General features: G+C 41.9%; 1 protein-coding gene across 31 annotated transcripts in view; it reads right to left on the reverse strand.

Moving 5' to 3' along the window:
- SDHC (succinate dehydrogenase complex subunit C) overlaps window positions 1-16,763 on the reverse strand; it is a 64,589-nt gene that overhangs the window by 31,866 nt on the left and 15,960 nt on the right. For 20 of the 31 annotated variants that reach the window (XR_012434366.1, XM_074038988.1, XM_074038977.1 and 17 more), the window contains one exon: window positions 9,728-9,789. Coding sequence is in view for 29 of the 31 variants with exons in the window: in XM_074038988.1 (XP_073895089.1) it covers window positions 9,728-9,789 (62 nt within the window). In the remaining 2 variants the exon portion in view is untranslated. Of the gene's footprint in view, window positions 1-9,727; window positions 9,790-10,683; window positions 10,711-14,232; window positions 14,284-16,763 lie in introns of those variants that run through there. The other 11 variants (XR_012434359.1, XM_074038972.1, XM_065543175.2 and 8 more) reach the window with 2 other exon arrangements.

Here is a 16,763-nt window from a genome sequence, read left to right on the forward strand (position 1 = left end):
TCTACAGCCCAAGGCCTACCTTCAGGCTTGTCAAAATTACGAGAGACTAAAGTATAGAAGATAGATGGCAAAACCTCTTCTAATAACCAAAATCCAAGACCCAGAAAGCAAAATTAAAAATAAGCAGATTACAGCAAATGGAGGAAATAATTTTGACAGAAATGTCATTTAGGCCAAGCTGAGGCTGGATAAACCAGAATCACACATGCACCACACACACTTCTCCACTGACTAGATAATTTGTGCCTTCCAGGTTCAGTGTCTCTCTCCTTTGACTCTAGAGAATAAACACTGAATATCTGGTTCCTTGGCCTTCTCTTTTTTCCTTTTTTGTTTCTGATTACCCATCTCCCTCTTACTGTCACCACCACTCATCTCATTCTTTGTCCCTCCCAAGAGGCAGGTCAAACCCAGATGCCTACAGGAGCCAAAGAGATGTGTGAATCAAACAGAGCAATTAAGGCCATATAGACTAGTGGTGCTCATAGAAAACTGCTGGACAGGGGAAGTATGTATGTTCCACCTAAACGCACTCAAATTTCATTTCTTTTCATCACAGTACAAAGAAACAAAGTACATCTGTTGACCAAGCATGGCCCACAGGCTGCCAGTTTGTATCCTGAGAAAGAATATAATACTACCAACTGAATTACTGCCTTACTTAATTTCAATCACATTCTGATCTTATGTCTCTAACACATTTGGGTTATCTTGATTTTTTTAAAAAAATACCATTATTTGGTATAATTGAAACATGAAAAAAATTGTACGTATTTAATGCATATGTTTTTATGAGTCTGGAACTTTCATTGATGTTTTAAGCTACACTACATTACTCAGTGGCATGCATAAACTTTTCTTTTTCTCAAATGGAGAGCAAATCATATCCACTGTGAAAGAATTTATACTAGTTTCAAGGTCTCTAAATTCTAACTGTTGCCCCATACATGGCAAAAAGGTATTATCAAGGCTGGGCATGGTGGCTCATGCCTGTAATCCCAGCACTTTGGGAGGCCAAGGTAGGCGGATCGCTTGAGCTCAGGAGTTGAGACCAGCCTGGGCAACACTGTGGAACTTCATCTCTATTTTTAAAAAATTGTTTAAAAACTAGGCCAGGCACATGGCACACCCCTGTAAACCTAGCACTTTGGGAGGCCGAGGCAGGTGGATCACCTGCAGTAAGGAGTTCGAGACCAGCCTGGCCAACATGGTGAAACCCTGTCTCTACTAAAAACACAAAATTAGCTGGGCATGGTGATGTGTGCCTGTAAGCCTAGCTACTGGGGAAGCTGAGGAAGGAGAATCACTTGAACCAGGGAGGCGGAGGTTGCAGTGAGCCGAGATTATGCCACTGTACTCCAGCCTGGGAGACAAGAGCGAAACTTGGTCTCAAAAAAATTTTTTTAACTAAAGAGAAAAAAAAAGGTATTATCCAAATTTGTGGACAAAAAAACTGAGGCTTGGTGGCAGGTGTAGTGACAAATAACTTTTTCAAGGTAAGGTCTCACAGTTAGTGACAGAGTTAGAACTGAATTCAGATCGGCCTCATTCCAAAGTCTGCAATTTTTCACTTTTTCTGTATTCAGTCTGAATAACCAGGATTTCTAAAATATAACATGATATGTAAGAATCAATAACTAATATCCCATCTCATGACAGGCCCAGAAGAAAAACACAGTCATTTTCAAAGCCCATCAGTTACTTTATGAATCTAAATCTTTTGGCTTTTCTAGAGAATAGGCTACCTGCCTGAGCAGCAAGTTTGCCTACAAATTCAGGCAATCTCTCACGAAACTTCTGATTCTTCCATCTGACCTTGTTTTTATTTTATTTTTTTATTTTTATTTTTGAGATAAAGTCTTGCTTTGTCACCCAGGCTAGAGTGCAGTGGCATGATCTCAGCTCACTGCAACCTCTACCTCCTGGGTTTAAGCGATTCTCATGCTTCAGTCTCCCAAGTAGCCCAGATTATAGGAATGTGCCACCTACACCCAGCTAATTTTTTGTATTTTTAGTAGAGATGGGATTTAGCCATGTTAGCCAGGTTATACTCAAACTCCTGGCCTTAAGCGATCCACCTGCCTTGGCCTCCCAAAGTGCGGTGTTTACAAGCGTGAGCCACGGCACCTGGCCTGACTCTGTTTTTAAAGACTACCCAAAACATTCAGGACCATTCTTATATCCATTCAAGCTAATTATACAATTCATATACAGATATATGAATATCTATATATATTGGTTCAAAGCTTAAAATATCTGTTGTTTAGCATCTTTATTCTCTCTTCCTAATCTCATGCTTTATATGTTTTATCTGTTATTTACGCTTTCCTAGACTCATTCATTATTGCAGCTTCAGCTATCTGCCATTCTCAAAGCATGTACCTAATTTCAACTAGACTTTTTCTGTCACTATGAAAAATCCTGAGTATTTATTTATTTTTTTTACTTATTTATTTTTGAGACAGAGTCTCGCTTTGTCACCCAGGCTGGAGTGCACTGGTGCAATCCAAGGTCACTGCAACCTCTGCCTTCCAGGTTCAATCAATTCTCCTGGCTTAGCCTCCCAAATAACTGGGATTATAGCCACGTGCCACCACAACTGGTTTATTTATTTATTTATTTATTTATTTTGTATTTTTTTTTTTTTTTTTTTTTTTGAGACGGAGTCTCGCTGTGTCACCCAGGCTGGAGTGCAGTGGTGCGATCTCGGCTCACTGCAAGCTCCGCCTCCCGGGTTTACGCCATTCTCCTGCCTCAGCCTCCAAGTAGCTGGGACTACAGGCGCCCGCCACCACGCCCGGCTAGTTTTTTTTTTTTTTGTATTTTTAGTAGAGACGGGGTTTCACCATGTTAGCCAGGATGGTCTCGATCTCCTGACCTCGTGATCCACCCGCCTCGGCCTCCCAAAGTGCTGGGATTACAGGGTTGAGCCACCGCGCCCGGCCTATTTTGTATTTTTAGTAGAGATGGGGTTTCACCATGTTGGCCAGGCTGGTCTCAAACTCCTGATCTCAGGTGATCCACCCGCCTTGGCCTCCCAAAGTGCTGGGATTACAGCCGTGAGCCACCGCATCCAGCCCTGAGTATTTTAATCCTTATGAAACCTAAGCAATGGAAGAGTGCTATTAGTCTCCTCTTTCAACCTTTTAAAACATTGTAGGCCAGGCGCAGCAGCTCATGCCTGTAATCCCAGTACTTTGGGAGGCAGAGGCAGACGGATCACTTGAGGTCAGGAGTTCAAGACCAGCCTGGCCAACATGGTGAAACCCTGTCTCTACTAAAAATACAAAAATTAGCCAGGCATGGTGGCACACACCTGTAGAACCAGCTACTCGGGAGGCTGAAGCAGGAGAATTACTTGAACCTGGGAGGAGACAGAGGCACAGAGGGCCATGATGGCGCTATTGCACTCCAGCCTGGGCCACAGGGCAAGACTCCATCTCAAAAAACACAAAAATTTTACAGTTCCTTTTCAATAAATTCTATTTTAAAGTCAAACTAGTGTTAACATGTTTTTTAAAATTTATATATTAGCCATAAAATCTCTATAGTTAAAATAAATAATTTATTTTGTATTTATCCAGGCCAGCTTGTCCTGTTACTGGAACTAAAGAGAATATGAACTTTTAATGGCTTATCATGGTCTACAGCATGGCAATCAGAGTCCTTCACCGTCTGGCCCACTTTCTAGCCTTATCTTCCATCACTTCTCCCATAAACATAATTTTTTTTTTTTTGAGTCTCACTCTGTCATCAGGCTGGAGTGCAGTGGCGTGATCTTGGTTCACTGCAACCTCCGCCTCCTGGGTTCAAGCGATTCTCCTGCCTCAGCCTCCTGAGTAGCTGGGACTACAGTCGCACACCACCACGCCCGGCTAATTTTTGTATTTTTAGTAGAGATGGGGTTTCACCATGTTGGCCAGGATAGTCTCAATCTCTTGACCTTGTGATCCACTTGTCTTGGCCTCCCAAAGTGCTGGGATTACAGGTGTGAGCCACTGCACCCGACCCCATAAACACCATTCTTAAGAAACAGACCTCAGCTGGGTGTGGTGTCTTGGAATGGTTGTAGATGCCTGTAATCCCAGCTACTTGGGAGGCTGAGGAAGAGAATTGCTTGAACCCAGGAGGCGGAGGTTGCAGTGAGCCGAGATCGCGCCACTGCACTCCAGCCTGGGCAACAGGGCAAGACTCTTATCTGAAAAAAAAAAAAAAAAAAAAGGAAAAAAACACAAGATTTATAAAAAGTTAGCAAATAAAATAATTACAACTGCCAGGCGCAGTGGCTCACGCCTGTAATCCCAGCACTTTGGGAGGCCGAGGTGGGCGGATCACAAGGTCAGGAGATTGAGACCATCCCGGCTAACATGGTGAAACCCCGTCTCTACTAAAAACACAAAAAATTAGCCAGGCGTGGTGGCGGGCGCCTGTAGTCCCAGCTGCTGGGGAGGCTAAGGCAGGAGAATGGCGTGAACCCGGGAGGCGGAGCTTGCAGTGGGCCAAGATCATGCCACTGCACTCCAGCCTGGGCGGCAGAGCGAGACTCTGTCTCAAAAATAAAAATAAAATAAAATAAATAAAATAAAATAAACTAGAATAATTACAACTTGTGTAATAAAAGCTTTGTAAGAAACAACACAGTACAATAAGAACTATGAAGGAATAGAGTACTGTAAAACAGAAATAAGGAAGCTTCTACTTTAAACATGGTGGTAAGCAAAGTTCTCTTTGAGTTAACATTTTGCTAAGATGTAAAGGATAAGAAAGAACTAACCAAGCACAGTGCAGCAAGAAGTCAGGGTGGGCATTTCAGACTAAAGAAACAAAACATGCAATGGCTCTCAGGTGGGAAATAATTTTGCCTGTTCCAATGAGTTCAAACACCAGTGTGGCTGGAGCATAGTAGGCAAAGGGAGGAATGGCAGGAATGAGTTAGGGAAGAGCCAGAGCTGGCAGGGCAAAGGCCATGGTGGATATTTGAATTTTAATCTAAGTGCTAAAGTGAACACAGTCATTGGGAGAGTCTAAGAAAGGGAGTGACATGATTCCATTTATTTTCAAAAGATTTTTCTTTTTGTTGTGTGAAAAATGGATGGGACGAGGGCCACAAGAATGCAAAGATCACAGTTGCCGGAACTGACTTCATTTCAGACCAAATGATCCAGTTTCTCTTGCCATTCGGTCCAGGGCACACTATCTTCTAAGAGACAGTTGCTATTAAATGTATCATGTTTCTCATCCTTGTTTCCATAAAGCAACACCAAGAGCATAAAGTTTCTTGAAATCCCAAGAATTCTGAGATAGGCATTATTAATATGCCTATTTTATAAGGAATAAGCTGAGGTTTAGAGAATTAGGTAATTTGCTTAAGTCATGCACCTGGCAAAAACCTGTTCCTTTGTGATTTTGATGGAGGGACCTTCAGCATTTGAAGAAAACAGTATAACTACTACTCTATAGAAAACAGCTACTATATTCTATCATGGAATTAGGAGAGAAAGTTTGGGAAAAACAGGACATATGCTGATGAATGCAAGGCCACCACTCAAAGGGGTAAAGACAGAAAAAATACAACTTTTTTCTTTTTTTTTTTGAGGTAGGGTCTTGCTGTCATCAGGCTGGAGTGCAGTGGCACAGTTATAGCTCACTGCAGCCTTGAATTCCTGGGCAATCCTCCCTACATCAGCCTCCCTAGTAGCTGAGACTATAGATGCATGCTACCACTCTGGGCTAATGTTTTAATTTTTTTTTTTGAGACGGAGTCTCACTCTGTCGCCCAGGCTGGAGTGCAGTGGCACAATCTCAGCTCACTGCAAGCTCCGCCTCCTGGGTTCACCCCATTCTCCTGCCTCAGCCTCCCAAGTAGCTGAGACTACAGGTGCCCACCACCAGGCCCGGCTAATTTTTTGTGTGTTTTTTTAGTACAGACGGGGTTTCACTGTGTTAGCCAGGATGGTCTCGATCTCCTGACCTCGTGATCCGCCCACCTCGGCCTCCCGAAGTGCTGGGTCTTGATAGGTTGCCCAGGATGGTCTCGAACTCCTGGGCTCAAGCAATCCTCCTGCCCCCAAAGTGCTCAGATTACAGGTGTGAACCACTGCACCCTGCCCAAATAATTCTTCAGTTGTGAAAAATACTCAATTCTAGCCAATACAAATGTGTGTGTGTGTGTATATATATATATATATATATATATTTTTTTTTTTTTTGAGACGGAGTCTCGCTCGTCGCCCAGGCTGGAGTGCAGTAGCACGATCTCGGCTCACTGCAAGCTCCGCCTCCTGGGTTCACGCCATTCTCCTGCCTCAGCCTCCCGAGTAGCTGGGACTACAGGCACCCGCCACCACGCCTGGCTAATTTTTTGTATTTTTATAGAGATGGGGTTTCACCATGTTAACCAGGATGGTCTCAATCTCCTGACCTCGTGATCTGCCCACCTCGGCCTCCCAAAGTGCTGGGATTACAGGCATGAGCCACCGTGCCCGGCCCAGATGAATATATTTTTTATCATTATAGTGTATAAAAAAGTCAATATCCTTTTTTTCATTTAGTGGTGACACATATATTGAGATAATAAGGGAAACTACAGCCTAATAAATAAACTGCTCTTGTTCTTTCAGTGATTTTTAGGATTAAATCTGTTCATCAATATCACCAAACTGAGTAGAAAGCATCCATCTAGAAATTCCTTAATCAATCTAAAAATTTCTTATTCTAAGTAAGCAGAAATAAAAATAATTATGAATCTACAGTTAGAATAGCCTAATCTTGAGATTTTCCCTATTATCCCCACCAGCTCAGTGCCAGCAGGTTAAAAACCAGGAGCTACATATGGATTCCTAAAAACACAAATCATCCTTATACCTCGATTCCATCATCCCTTTACCAACCAAAAGAATGAAAAAGAACAGAAATGATGCCATCAGATCTTAGATAGGAGTCTCTATCCTTATCAACGAAACTACATATATATGTCTATAAATAGACATATATAAATATACACACACACACACACATATATGAGATTGCAAATAGCAGAGGCTTAGATTCAGATAATTCCTGCCAATGTCTCATCAGCAGCTCCTTAAATACAGGATCCCTACACTAGAGCCACTAGCCCTACTGATGACCACGTCAGTTAAAAACATAAGTCTACAGAAGCCTAGGAGAGATCCTGCAGGGTTTCAGAAGACAGAAACAAGAGCACTTTTCCAATACCACCATTGCTTTGACAAAGCAAAAGTCAAGAGAAATTCCCTTTCCTACCTCAACAGCTCTATTTGGCACCAAATTTCTGGAGCAAGAGCACACTTACGCGCTGGGACCTGAAGGCTGCCATCTGCTCTACTCTGTACAAATGGGCCATCTCCTGGCAAGACTGTAATGATGCCTCATGTGATGAATAAAACTTAGGCATTGCTCCCAGGCTAAAGTACCAAAAGAGACGAGATGGAGGGGCTCAGACAGAGCTTTACATAAGGTAAAACAGTGGGGCTTCTGTCTCTCAGGTATATAATTTCATACCGATTCTAGGTAAGATATTTCCTCTTATTCCCTAGGATGAGGTTAAAGACATACTAAGGGGCTAGGCACAGTGGCTTACGCCTGTAATCCCAGCACTTTGGGAGGCCGAGGTGGGCGGACTACCTGAGGTCAGGAGTTCAGAAACCCCATCTCTACCAAAAATACCAAAATTAGCCGGACATGGTGGTGGGTGCCTGTAATCCCAGCTACTTGAGAGGTTGAGGCAGGAGAATAGCTTGAACCCGGGAGGCTGGTCTCATGAGGCTGCAGTGAGCCAAGACTGTGCCATTGCACTCCAGCCTGGGCAACAAGAGCGAAACTCCGTCTCAAAAAAAACAAAAAAACAATAAAACAGACATACCAGGGAACTATCCACAGGAGAGAAGAGTTTGTACACACAGCAGGGATTTACACACTGTTCTAAGTCATAAGCTCATTTTCCTTTGCCAGCAAATGTCCTAGGACTATCAACTTGGAACAGAAGTCTTGTTGAATATGTGCTAACAGTTCATTGGAGCACTTCTTTTAGAAAGCACTCCACTATTCCTAGTTTGCATCTGTTCTCCCTGTGGATATATAAGGGCTAGATCACCTTTGCTGGGAGAGAACACAAGTTCCCCCAAGGTCTCATGGAGACTAATAGAGAACAAACTCAGATTTACCTATGCAACACTCTAATGTCCGATAACCTCTTCTTGCTCCCACTGAACTGAATAGCATTGCACAGAAATGCCAGTTGAAATACAATACTAGTTAGGCAGTTATTACAGTCAGTATGCAGGGGACCAAAATAAGATACTTCTAGAGCCAGAAAGTATGATTATAAACAGAATAGAAATTTAGGACACAAATATATAAAACACATTAACAAAAAAGAGAGTGGTATTCATTTTGTAGTCACCAAATATTTACTAAATTATCTACTGCATTCTAGGTACCATACTAGATGATTAAAAATACAAACAGATGCAGTCTAAGCCCTCAGGGAACAGACAATCCAGTAAGGAAGAACAACAATGAACAAGTAAATGACAACCATGATTATGAAAGAAAAACTAGAATGCTTTGAGAGTGTGTATCTAGGGAACATAATCTAGTTTTTGTTTCTGGTTTTGGTGGGGGTAGGAGAGCAAAGTATGCTATAAGGCTAAATAAAGGAAAGCTAAGAAAGTAAAAATATGTTACATGCATATTCTTGTGAGAAAATAAATACATAAAAATAAAAAAGCAAAAATGTCTATGTCTCCAGCACCAGCCAGACATAATTTTTAAATTTAGCTGACCCTCTTGTAAAGTATATCCCTACTGTGAAAAGATACACCAGATCCCAGAAAACTGATTATAATTGGCACTCCACATAATAAACCTTCCTACCTAAAAAGGATGTACTAATTATCTAAGACCAGTAAACAATTCACTCTGTAGCTGCAGTTCATATTATATAAATGAATGAATAGACATTCTGATCTGTAAATCAAGATTTTGTGAGACTGGCCAGTGAGCTAGTCTTTGGGGGACTGAGCAAGTCTAGGTGATAAGAATGGGTGCTAAAACTGACCTTCTGGAAAAATAAGGTTGATGATTTATCTTGGACTGTGTTCCATCAACGATCAGTCAGCCAGCCCATTTCTATTACGTTTCTCTGCTCTCTATAATTTCAATAAATACGATATCAGGAAGTGCTAGGGAATGGTTTAAAAATTTGCTAAGAAACTAATCTGGGCTAGGCGCAGTGGCTCATGTCTGTAATCCCAGCACTTTGGAAGGCTGAGGTGGGTGGATCACGAGGTCAGATCAAGACCATCCTGGCTAACACGGTGAAACCCTGTCTCCATTAAAAATACAAAAAATTAGCCAAGCGTGGTAGCACGCGCCTGTAATCTCAGCTACTCGGGAGGCTGAGGCAGGAGAACTGCTTGAACCCAGGAGTCAGAGGTTGCAGTGAGCTGAGATCGCACCACTGCACTCCAGCCTGGGCAACAGAGCGAGACTGTCTCAAAAAAAAAAAAAAAAAAAAGAATCTGAGCACAGTGTAAACTCATAATTAATTGTTAAAGGGATGAAGGAACAATAAACTTAAAAGAGATGTATTGTTCCCTCTAAATCAAGTGCTAAGTTTCAAAGGAAACAGAGACTAGGACCAGTGAAACAGCCAAGTTTTTCAAAGAAGCCCATGTATGTGTGTAAAAACATATATACATACCTGCACTCAAAGCAATACCAGTGCCACGGTGGCAGATGGACATCGCCATGGGAAGAGACCAACTGTAAAGAAACACACAAAGACAATTTTAAAAAGGAAAAGATACCACCATAGTAGAGAGTCTATCTTTGCAAAAATATAAACTAATTCTGAAACAGGCACTTTTTTTTTTTTTTTCCTGGATACAGATTCTCACTCTGTTGCCCAGGCTGGCAGCGAGCGGCACGATCTCAGCTCACTGCAACCTCCGCCTCCCAGGTTCAAGCAATTCTCCTGAATAGGTAATATTTTCTTAAAAAAAAAAACAGCTTTTGCGTTCCTGTCTTTTCATTTTTTTTTACCCTGGGAACAGAGTCTTGCTCTGTCGCCCAGGCTGGAGTGCTGTGCCACGATCTCAGCTCACTGCAACCTCTGCCTCCCAGGTTCAAGAGATTCTCCTGCCTCAGTCTCCTGAGTAGCTGGGATTACAGGCACCTGCCACCAGGTCCGCCTAATTTTTGTATTTTTAGTAAAGAGGTTTCACCATCTTAGCCAGGCTGGTCTTGAACTCCTGACCTTGTGATCTGCCTGCCTCAGCCTCCCAAAGTACTGGAATTACAGGTGTGAGCCACCGTGCCCAGCCATGTTTCTACTTTTTACTTTAAAAATACAAATCTGGGCCAGGTGCGGTGGCTCACGCCTATAATCCCAGCACTTTGGGAGGCTGAGGCGAGTGGATCACCTGAGGTCAGGAGTTCGCAATTAGCCTGATGAACATGAAGAAACCCCATCTCTACTGAAAATACAAAATTAGCTGGGTGTGGTGATGCATGCCTGTAATCTCAGCTACTCGGGAGGCTGAGGCAGGAAAATCGCTTGAACCCAGGAGAAAAAACAAAAAACAAAACCCTGTATCAGGATTAGGTTAAAAAAAAATAAAGAAAGAAGAAAACAGATTTACGGAGAAGGATCCCTACCTTTACCAGACTGCATCACTGATAGGGCTAAGGAAAAAAAAAATGATTATAACTCAAAACTCCTTTCCCAAGGAGAAACATGAGTCAAAGACACTCATTAAAGTTGGAGGTAGTGTAGTGGCTCACACCTGTAATCCTAGTACTTTGGGAGGCCAAGGCGGGGGGCGGGGGGGTGTTGAGTTCAGGAGTTCAAGACCAACCTAGGCAACATAACGAGACCCCCATCTTCACCAAAAAAAAAAAAAATATATATATATATATATATATATCTGGGTGTGGTGGCAGAGGCCTGTGGTCCCAGCTACTTGGGAGACTGAAGTGAGAGGGTCACTTGAGGCCAGGAGCTCCAGGCTGCAGTGAGCTATGACTGTGCCACTGTACTCCACTCCGGGGTGGGGAGAGAGAGACAGAGATCTTGCCTGCAAATAAATAAATACAGTTGGTACAATTAGAAAGTAATCACTATAGGCCGGGCGCAGTGGCTCACACCTGTAATCCCAGCACTTTGAGAGGCGAGGTGGGCAGATCGTGAGGTCAGGTGTTCAAGACCAGCCTGGCCAACACGGTGAAACCCTATCTCTACTAAAAATACAAAAATTAGCCAGGCGTGGTGGTGCATGCCTGTAATCCCAGCTACTCAGGAGGCTGAGGCAGAGAATTGCTTGAATCCAGGAGGCGGAGTTTGGCATAATTATGCCACTGCACTCCAGTCTGGGCGACAGAGCACGACTCCATCTCACACAAAAAAAAAAAGAAAGTAATCACTGTAATACCAACTGGGTCCCTCTGTTTCTCCAGGTATAACACCTATGGAAGAAAACCTGAGTTTCATTTATCCACAGTTTCATATAATATATGGTCATCCTTGAATCCTCCCTTATTATATGTCCCAAAATATCCAAACTGAACATACCACTTATTTCCTAATAAATTACCTATCCCAAATGTTTATATCCAATCTTCTAGATTTAGTATATAGTTCTTAATCCACAGTAGTTCTGAAATACTTTTTGTCATCAAACCTCTTTTTAAATTATGAATCATCAACTTTCCACTGAAGGACAACGAACATTGTTATTCTAGACCTAGTTCTCATGCTCAAGAGAGAACTGGTGGGTAAAATGGAAAGAACAAGAATCTCTGAAGAAAGCTAACACTCACTTTGGAATGTTAGCTTAGACAAAGAATACTTAGCGTAATCAAACCATATCTTCAACACTTTAAAGAGAAATAAGGAGGTTAAAAAGATCTCAAAAGAAAATTCTGCCTACATAATGAAAATAGTCACAGTAAGAAAGGAGTATTTCCAAATAAATTAAAAATATTAATACTAGCTAGATACCACTCTGATCAACTCATATTTAACAACAGAAATATAAAAGGTGGAAGAACAGCCACATAACCAAGGACAGAGAACGATGACATAATTTGGTAAGAAGAATCAGGAGACCGAAACCCAGAATGAGCTGAGGCTTGCAAAAATTTCAAGGACAACAAAAAAAACCTTTTAAAATTGTATTCTGACACAGAGAGCCTACTAACTGGGATGAACAATTTTATGCTAATTGATGACAGAGTGTGAACAGATTGCACAACTATTTTATTTGTCAAAGAGAATGATTATCAGCATGAAAAAGACAGAACAAATATTGATTTGAAAGACTTGAAACCCTAAAGAGGTGAGGAAATTGGAAGATTCCAAACAAACTTGGGGCTCTGGGACCAGATGAATCAAATCCCTTGACTGAAAGAGCTAATAGAAGAAACATATGCACTGTTCTGGAAATGTTTCAGAAATACTGATACAGAAAATGGGAGTCATATAATATGAAACTGCTGAATTCAAATGTTACCCTAATTTTCAAAAACGGTTAAAATCATAGCCCGGCTAGCCCAGTAATGACAAGCTAAAATATTTTGTTTTCTAAAAATAACCACAACATTATTTCCAGTCCTCCATGATCTTCCAGAATCTTGTCATTTCTCATCAAGCAAGTATTTAGCCTCTACCCTTGAACCTGGGCAGGACTTGATGACCGACTGCCTCAAAAGTAGAATGCGGCAGAAGTGATGCTGCATGACTTACAAATTCTCCTTCCTTCCTCATGCTATGTGGAAACCCAAAGTAGCCTACACAGATATGTGAAAAGACCTATGTGGAGAGAAAATAAGGGCCCCATCCAACAGCCAGAATCAACCCAAGACATTTGAGTGACTGGATCTTCAGATTAATTCAGGCCCTAGCCTTTGTGTTTTCCAGCTGAGGCCTCAGGCATCATGGAGCAAAGACAAGTCTTCTTCACTAGTCCCTGTTTGAACATTAGCTAAGAGTCTAGTATAGAAAATCAAGATGTGGCCAGGCACAGTGGCTCATGCCTGTAATCCTAGCACTTTGGGGGGCTGAGGTGGGCAGAATGCCTGAGCTCAGGAGTTTGAGACGTGGGCAAGACGGCAAAAAAACAGTCAAAAAAACCATTTCTACAAAAAATACAAACATTAGCCGGGCGTGGTGGCATGTGTCTATAGTCTCAGCCACTTGGGGGGCTGAGGAGGGAGGACTGCCTGAGCCTGGGAGGTTGAGGCTGCAGCGAGCCGTGATTACGCCACTGCACTCCAGCCTGAGTAACAGAGGGAGACTCTGCCTCAAAAGCAAAAAAACAATAAAAAATACCTCCAGAAAGTAAAAACATTTCTCCAACACCCAAGACTGCCAATGGCCAATAAGTACATGAAAAGATGTTTAACATCACTAACTGTTTACTTCTAGGCCTCTTTCAAAAAACCCAAAAAATGGGTAATAGAAAATATGACTTCAGGTATCTCAGATATCTTTCCCTGACATGCCAATCTGGATATAGCCCTGTGTTCCCTGCTGCTATTTTTCCCCCAAGTATGTCTGGAGTTACATAACCAGAAAAGCAAATAAGGTAGTGAAAGACTCACCTCACCAACCTACAACCATTCTTTATATGACCTACGAAAAAAGGCCAGGGCTTTAAATACAGATTCAGAATAATCTGGGATGCTCTTTTGTCTTTTTCATTATAATTATTCCCCAAAACTTTTTTATTTTTTTTTGAAACAGAGCCTTGCTCTGTCGCCAGACTAGAGTGTAGTGGCGCGATCTCGGCTCACTGCAAACTCCACCTCCCGGGTTCAAGCGATTCTCCTGCCTCAGCCTCCCGAGTAGCTGGGAATACAAGCATGAGCCACCACCGCCAGCTAATTTTTGTATTTTTAGTAGAGACAGGGTTTCACCTGAGATCAGGATGGCCTTGATCTCTTGACCTTGTGATCCGCCCACCTTGGCCTCTCAAAGTGCTGGGATTACAGGCATTGAGCCACTGCATCAGGCCTTCCTAAAACTTTTATCTCTTAAAAAAGAAAGTTTCACGATTGAGCAGCAAGAAATGAGATCACTTATTAGCCTCCTTCTGTTTTAGTGGCAAGTCCAGTTTCTACAAACAGGATTATTCCTGGAATCTGGCTTGGAAAAAAACTGAAGGATTATGGTATTTGTGGAGGTGGTTAAAAAATGGGCAGACTCACTGGCAGGAACCCAAGAGAGTAGCAGAGCTCAAGATGCTTTGCTGGGTTAGCCTAAAAAAACAAAAAGCAGATTTACAGGGACTTATCTTCAAAGACATCAGCAAAAACCACTGTCAATGCCACTTTTGAAGATGAGATAAACAGAGATGTATGTATATATGTATGTATGATGTATGTATCTACTTATATATACACACATGTGGTATGTGTGTGACAGAGACTGCATACACATATATGCTATCTCTATCCACAGAGAGGGCCTAGAAGCAATGACATCCTAGTAGCAATGAGCACATCTAGCACCCAGACACTGATTTCCCAGGAGTCATTTTGAAGAACTCCTATTGGCCAGGTCTGGGACAATTTGAACACCAAAATAAATAATAACAAAGTATAATCCTTTGGGGAAATTAATGCTTGATCCATGTTATCCTTGAGTCCATACTGATAAAGAAAGCAAGCTTTACCCTATCGCAACAAATAAATCTAGAAAATATTATAATATATAAAATTAGTAACATTACATTTGGCAACTATCACAGTAATAAATGATTTAGGCAAGTACCTCCAACAGATACTGGTGAGTAAGTATCTCATAAGAAAGAATATTTAGGTTTCAAAGTATCTCCTGCCAAAATATGTATTAATAAATAAAACATCCTTATTCAGTAACTTTACAGGAGAAATCTAGCAGACACATCTTAAACAGTGACAAAAGTTAACATCACCAGTAATGGGTTAAATCAGCAGCAGCACATGCCTCCTGATACAGTGTACTGACAGAAGTCTAGTATTACTGCAGGCGTATTCTTGCCAAAAATGTATAAATCATGAAACACCAAACAAACCCAAATTAAGGAACATTCTAAAAATGTCCAGGTCATAACAAATAAGGAAAGACTAAAAATCTCTCCCATACTGTAGGAAAAAGAAACATGACAACTAAATGTAATATATAATTCTAGGTTCAATCTTAGGCCTATAAAGGACATTAATGGGAGAAGTGGCAAAATCTGAATGGAACTAAGGTTTAGATAGTAACACTGTGATGGTTGCACTTTGGAGACTGTCTTGCAATTGAGGAAATGCATACCTAAGTATTAAGAAGTTGTAATAGGCAGAATAATGGCCTCCTTAAAGATGTCCATGCTCTAATCTCTAGAACCTATGAATATGTTACCTTTTATGGCAAAGGGGAATTAAGGTTGCAGATGAAATTAAGGTGCTAATAAGACAACCTTAAGATAAACAGACTAGGCTGTGTGTGGTGGCTCACACTTGTAATCCCAGAACTTTGGGAGGCCAAAGTGGGAGGACAGCTTGAGCCCAGGAGTTCAAAGCCAGCCTGAGCAACATGGCCAAACTCCATTTCTAGAAAATATTTTAAAATTAGTCAGGCATGGTGGTGCATGCCTATAATCCCAGGTACTTGGGAGGCTGAGCTGGGAGGATCACTTTAGCCTGGGAGGTCAAGGCTGCAGTGAGCCATGATCATGCTCCACAAGTTTTATTAAAAACTTGTAGAAAACTTGTGCATTTCAGCCTGGGCAACACAGTGAGACCCTGTCTCAAAAACAAAACAACACAGACTATCCTAGATTATTAGGACAGGCCCAGTGTAATCATAAACGTCTTTAACAGCAGAGGAGAGAAAAGAGAAAAAAGAAAAGCAGAAGAGGCTCACAGAAGAAAGGCGTCAAAGAAGAAATGAGATGACGGAAGCAGGGTCAACATGATGTGACTGAGGAACTCAATGCAGCATTGCTGGTTCTGAAGACTGAGGAAGGAGGGCAGAAGCCAAGGAATTCAGAAAGCCTCTAGAAGCTAGCAAAGGCAAGGCCATGGATTCTTCCCTAGGGACTCCAGAAGGAAACAGAACCCTGCCAACACCTTGATTTTAGCCCAGGGAGATCTTGTCAGACTTCTGACCCACAGAACTATAAGGTAATAAATTTGTGTTGTTTTAAGTCAGTAAATTTGCAGTAATTTGTTATGGCAGCAAATAGAAAATCGGTATAGGTTGTGGTGGCTAGAAGAGGAATGCAGCTGTAATGAATACCCAAAAATGTGGAAGTACCTTTGAAATTGGGCAGTGGGAAGGGACTAAAAGAATTTTTAGGACCATGATTTTTAAAAAGCCCAGACTGCCCTGAAGAGATTTTAGCAGAAATATGGATTTTACCAGTTGTGCTGGTGAGGATGTGGAGAAACTGGAACCCTTATACACTGCTAGTGCAGCCACTTTGGAAAACAGTCTGGCAGTTCCTCAAAATGTTAAACATAGGCTGGACGCCATGGCTCACGCCTGTAATCCCAGCACTTTGGGAGGCTGAGGCAGGTGAATCACAAGGTCAAGAGATCGAGACCATTCTGACCAACATGGTGAAACCCTGTCTCTACTAAAAATACAAAAATTAGTTGGGTGTGGTGGCGCATGCCTGTAGTCCCAGCAACTCAAGGGCTGAGGCAGGAAAATCACTTGAACCTGGGAGGTGAAGGTTGCAATGAGCCGAGATTGCGCCACTGCACTC

This window comes from Macaca fascicularis, chromosome 1 (assembly GCF_037993035.2).
Source record: "Macaca fascicularis isolate 582-1 chromosome 1, T2T-MFA8v1.1".
Classification (NCBI taxonomy): Eukaryota; Metazoa; Chordata; class Mammalia; order Primates; family Cercopithecidae; genus Macaca; species Macaca fascicularis.